At 39.8% G+C, this 5843-nt stretch overlaps 1 protein-coding gene across 1 annotated transcript; it reads right to left on the bottom strand.

Annotated features, from left to right (window-relative positions):
- Nucleotides 1-289: 289 nt before the first annotated feature.
- On the bottom strand, nt 290-3905 carry C7H4orf36 (chromosome 7 C4orf36 homolog). The gene is made up of 3 exons (XM_070756697.1): nt 3795-3905; nt 2485-2642; nt 290-853 (listed from the first exon to the last, which is right to left on the bottom strand). Exons 1-3 carry the CDS (start codon nt 3857-3859, stop codon nt 711-713), a joined length of 366 nt encoding a protein of 121 aa, XP_070612798.1. The 5' UTR covers nt 3860-3905; the 3' UTR covers nt 290-710.
- Between the last annotated feature and the right edge of the window lie 1938 nt (nt 3906-5843).

The raw sequence follows: 5843 nt of genomic DNA, 5'->3' as shown, positions 1-5843 counted from the left end.
GCCAAGGACCACTGGGACCAGTTTCATGGGCTTATGCCAGAGTCGTTGCAGCTCGATTTTTAGATCTTCATATTTCACAAAAACCTAAAAATATTATTATTATTATTATTATTATTATTATTATTATTATTATTATTATTATTTAGATTTGTATGCCGCCCCTCTCCGAGGACATGGAGCGGCTCACAACAAAAATACTATGTCACAAATGCAATATATTGAAACACATTAAAACCCATTATTTAAAAAACCATACACTCAAACAGATCATACACAATTCTCCCATAGCCTAGGGGCAACTCAGTTACCCCGTGCCTGGCGACATAGGTGGGTTTTGAGTAGCTTACGAAAGGCAAGGAGGGTGGGGGCGGTTCTAATCTCCGGGGGGAGTTGATTCCAGAGGGCCGGGGCCGCCACAGAGAAGGCTCTTCCCCTGGGTCCCGCCTGGGTCTTAGATGTAGCCGAAGAAGCTTGGGAACTCACTAATGAATAGGACCGGAAACCAACTTCTCATGCCCTTCCTCCTACAGCATAAAGAACCTTCAGGAATAAACGGCCTGTTTTCTTCCTTTTATATTTAATAACATGATGTTAGTAGATGCATGTGATCATATTACAGATGCAGAAAATAGTTTTGCCAGCCTGTTCGTTCTATTGTGTTGATTCAATCACCGAATTACTCAAGAGAAATGCACAAATATAGACAAGTTCTATTCAAAGCCACTAGGGGGCAGTGGCCTTCTCTCCAAAAAGACCTTGCTTTTCAGTTCTGTCTCTCCGCCCCATGAAACCTTGCGTTGGAGTTCAGATTTCTCCAGTCTCTGACCTTCCAAAACCCTCTCGGTCTCTAATGCTGTAAATGAAGAAGAGTGCAAAAGAGAAAGCAGAATTAGTCGGCTCAGAGATTATTATCATGCCCTGAAGTTTTAGGAACTGTCTTTTTTCCCTAGTGGTAATTAAGGATCTATTGCAGTGAGGGCTAACCTTTTTGGACTCGGGTGTCAAAAGGGTGCCCACACCCATAAGGCAATGCCTTCCCCCCAAAGGTTCACCTGAGGACTGAGTGCAAATGTCTGTGAAGCATTCTTGGACGCAGGATGAAAGGACACGGTGTAAAAGCCAACCAAAAAGGCTCCGCGCATATTTGCGCCACTCAGGACACAGATAAACCTCCACGTGGCCTCAAGGATTCTCTAAAACAGGGGTGTCAAACATCACGTGACATCTCGGGACTTTCCCCCCCTTTGCTAAACCGGGCATTGGCATAGCCAGAGGGTGATGTATCTGGCCCATGGATTATTATTTGACAGACCTGCTCTGAAAGAATGCAAGTGACCATTCGCCATCACTGGCCTAGGGTCACTCTGAGATCATTAAAAAAGAACACGAGAGTTCTTATCTTTTCAGGACCTTCACAGCACGTCTGGCATTTCACTTTCTGCCATTCTGATGTTTTTGAGACGCCTTTAAATCACTCAGGCTTTCTCCCAGTTGGTTCCTTACTATGGTTGCTAAGCAATTCTATCTATCTATCTATCTATCTATCTATCTATCTATCTATCTATCTATCTATCTATCTATCTATCAGATTTATATGCTGCCTCTGTCCGAGGATTTTGGGTGGGGGGGCATACAACATATAAAAAACAATGAAAACATCTTAAATCCAATTTAACTTTAAAGTTAACTACTTTAAAACCCAGGTTTATTACAAATCAATCACTCCCATTCACACAGTAAATGTACTTTTCATTCATCGGCCATTTATTTATTGATTGATTATTGATTCATTGATTCATTGATTGATTGGACTTGTATGCCGCCCCTCTCCATGGACTCAGGGCAGCTCACAACATATAGCGAAACACAACAGTACAGTTACTCAATGAATATACTAACAGGTTCTCAAAATTCTAACTTTATAAACATTCATTTTCATTCATTTAACAATCACATTGGAACATTTGCTGGACAGGGGAAGGTCTAATAACCCCAAGCCTGGTGAAACAATTGAGTCTTCAGACTCTTGCGGAAGGTGAGGAGGATGGTGGCAGTGTGAATCTGGGGGGAGCTGATTCCAAAGGGCCAGGGCCCCCACAGAGAAGGCTCTCCGCCTAGGGCCCGCCAAGTGACATTGTCTAGTCGACGGGACCTGGGGAAGGCCAACTCTGTGGGACCTGACCAATTGCTGGGACTCATGCGGCAGGAGGCAGTCCCTTAAGTAATCTGGTCTGATGCCATGTAGGGCTTTGAAGGTCCTAACCAACACTTTGAATTGCATCCAGAAACCGATCGGCAGCCAATGCAGCCCGCGGAGTGCTGGAGAGACATGGGCATACGTAGGGAGGCCCGAGACGGCTGCATTTTGCACGATCTGTACTTTCCAAACGCTCTTCAAAGGCAGCCCTATGAAGAGAGCATTACACCATGGCTTTCTTGGAGTCCGTAACCCACCACCATCTTCCGCTAAATACATCAGCTTACATTGTAGAGAAGGGACTTGGACTTTCAAAACCGTCCTCACGTGCCGTAGCTTGAACGGATACCCCCAGCAGATCTCAAAGTGGAGAGGGTGGGTTATGCTTTCCTTGAAACCTTTGGAGAAACGTTTCGTAAGCTCGGCAAACTCAACGCGATCATGCCTGCAAGATTAACAGCGTTAGTAATAACTCTGCAAAACATTTTGTCAAAGCAGCCAAAAATATGCACAAAGAAAGAAAGAAACCTGGAGTAGGTATTCATCAAACGAGTATCGGTTACTAGGCATGAAATGAAGTTAATGTATAGAGGTCGATGCTCTCATCCCCTCATTAAGAGGCGACCACAAAGAAGAGGGCGCCAACCTATTCTCCAAAGCACCTGAAGGCAGGAGAAGAAGCAATGGATGGAAATTAATCAAGGAGAGAAGCAATTTAGAACGAAGGAGAAATGTCTTCTGGCACACGAGTGAGAAATCACTTGGGAAAGACAATAGCAATTGCATTTAGACTTATATGCCGCTCCATAGTATTTTACAGACCTCTCTAAGTGGTTTGCAGAGAGTCAGCATATCACCCCCAACAATCTACGGCGCCTAAAACACGATTTAAGTATTGCCCACAAGATCACATGCTGCAACGTCCTACCGGTCAATGACTACTTCAGCTTCAACTGCAACAACACAAGAGCACGCAACAGATTCAAACTTAATATTAACCTCTCCAAACTTGACTGTAAAAAATATGACTTTAACAATCGAGTTGTCGAAACGTGGAACTCATTAGTGTCAACCCCTAACCCCCAACATTTCTCCCTTAGACTATCCACAGTTGACCTCTCCAGGTTTCTAAGAGGTCAGTAAGGGGCGTACATAAGTGCACTAGTGTGCCTTTCGTCCCCTGTCCAATTGTCTTTCCTTTATCTCATATATCATATATCTTTTCTTCCTTTCATATATCTTCTCTATTTTTACATATTATCTTTATATATATTACTTCATGTCTATTCTCTTCCATATGTATTGTGTATTGGACAAATGAATAAATAAAAATAAATAAATCTGGGTCCTGATTTTACCGACCTTGGAAAGATGGAAGGCTGAGTCAACCTTGAGCCTACTGAGATTCGATCTGCCAAACTGCTGGCAGCCAGTGATCAGAAAGTGGTAAGAGCTCCAATACTCGAGATTGGGCTGCCATTTGTCTAAAATATAGGGACTCCTGCTTGAGCAAGGGGCTGGACTAGATGACCTACAAGGTCCCTTCCAACTCAAATAAATAAATAAATATTTCTAAACCATGGTAAGAAATACACACACTGTGTAAGGGCTGGCTTTCAAGACAGTTGTGACTTTTTTCTTCCTGTGTAAGTCATATTCCATTGTGGATAGACGGGGGTGTTTTTGCACACACAGCTCAGAAGTGGTTGGGTAGCCTGTAGTGGTCTTTACCTGCAGGTGGAAAGCACATGAAATGTTTAAGGCCTGGAGTTTAGCACCAGGTTCTCAATGCTTTCATCCAAGAAGCAGATTTGGAAAGATTATAAAATACAAGATTGTATTGGAATTTTAATACAGTGAGCCAAGAGAGAGTAACTCCATAGATGTCCCAGAAAAGCCCTGCATATATTTATCCATAAAACATATGCGGTGGTTGTGGGTGTCTATGGAAAGTCTTTTTGCCTAAACGCCATCACTCTGCTAAACAAATAATTCCCTCAACACTGTCAAACTATTTACTAAGTCTGCACTGCTATTACTACTATTTTTTCCCATCATTCCTATCACCCATTTCCTCCCACTTATGACTGTATGACTGTAATTTGTTGCTTGTATCCTTGAGATTTTTATTAATATTGTTCCCTCATTGCTTATTTGACCCCTGTGACAATCGTTAAGTGTTGTACTACATGATTCTTGACAAATGTCTCTTTTTCTTTTATGTACACTGAGAGCATCTGCACCAAAGACAAATTCCTTATGTGTCCAATCACACTTGGCCAATAAAAAAATTCTATTCTATTCTATTCTATTATTCTATTCTATTCTATTATACAGAAGCCAAGCTCTATTTCATGTAGCTCTTCTTACTAAATATTATATACCTGTCTGTAATTTGCATTATAAAATAATTGCATTATAATTTTTTTTAAAACCCTGCATTTATAAAATCACCATTCTATTCTATTCCATTCCATTTTATTCTATTCTATTCTATTCTACAGAAGCCAAGCTCTATTTCATGTAGCTCTTCTTACTAAATATTATATACCTGTCTGTAATTTGCATTATAAAATAATTGCATTATAATTTTTTTTTTAAAACCCTGCATTTATAAAATCACCATTCTATTCTATTCTATTCCAGTCTATTCTAGTAGTCATCCAAGTAAGTTTTTGGCTTTTCCTTTAAAGCATTTTGCTTCTCACCCAAGAAACCTCTTCAGTTCCCGATCCAGAAGCCTCCAAGAAGCTTCTAAAGAAGGTGCTTCTCAGATGAGAAGAAAAATATCTTAAAGGAAAAACCAAGGAAGTCCAGTTCTGGCCTTTTGAAGAAGGTTCCTTTGGACAGTGTGGATTTACTGCTGAAGAATAATACGTTTAGGATTGTTGTCTTAATATTGAGTTTATAAACCCAGGCTACAAAGGCTGCATCGCCCACACAAATCTTCCCTGCTACATATTTGATCTTTTTTATAATAACCCTGTTAATCTTTAAAAATCATTCTTTGATTTTGTTAAAAAATAACTTTGTTTTCTTCCACCTACTTTCCAGTTGGTACAGACAACAATTGTTACTTACATTTTCTTAAAAAACAAAACAAAATTAAATTAAAATTTATTGATTATAACACAAAAAGACAAAGACAGATGTACAACAATTATTGGGTTACTTATAACCCCATTTTCTCAAGACGTTATCGGAGATATTGGAGGAATTATTATCTAGAATTTATACTTTTTTTACATTTCTTTGTTATTCTTATTACCAATGATTCTTATACTATATATGCTATATACAACTAACATTTCTTGTACTATATGTATCACTAATTAGGTTAGCCTATCTTTATAGTTTAATTTCCATCACTATTTCTCCCTTCTAACCACTTGTATAACTTATCCCACATGTTGTAATGCTCAGAGTCCTGCTGCTCTTTCAGCCTCCTTGTCATCAGGTCCCTTTCTGCACAGTCTGTGAATTTTTCATTATATCACTTTCTTTGTGGACTTACTTATATTTTCATAATGCGACTGCTGCTTCCTAAATCTTCCTAAATCAGGAAAAAACATGAGTAATTCTTGTTTCCCCTTTCAGAAACCCAATGGATATGAGCCCACCCAAAATTGCTTTTTGCTTAACCCAT

The sequence above is a fragment of the Erythrolamprus reginae genome, chromosome 7 (assembly GCF_031021105.1).
Source record: "Erythrolamprus reginae isolate rEryReg1 chromosome 7, rEryReg1.hap1, whole genome shotgun sequence".
Classification (NCBI taxonomy): domain Eukaryota; kingdom Metazoa; phylum Chordata; class Lepidosauria; order Squamata; family Dipsadidae; genus Erythrolamprus; species Erythrolamprus reginae.
This window is presented reverse-complemented; position numbering and strand designations above follow the sequence as displayed.

Excerpts from the sequence above, each read along its gene's own strand:
- C7H4orf36 (XM_070756697.1), bottom strand. The coding sequence starts at position 3,859 with ATGGAATATGACTTACACAGGAAGAAAAAAGTCACAACTGTCTTGAAA. Across the intron at positions 2,643-3,794 it reads AAAGCCAGCCCTTACACAGT|GCATGATCGCGTTGAGTTTG; the intron begins GTGTGTATTTCT and ends TTAATCTTGCAG. Across the intron at positions 854-2,484 it reads CCAAGTCCCTTCTCTACAAT|CATTAGAGACCGAGAGGGTT; the intron begins GTAAGCTGATGT and ends CTTCATTTACAG.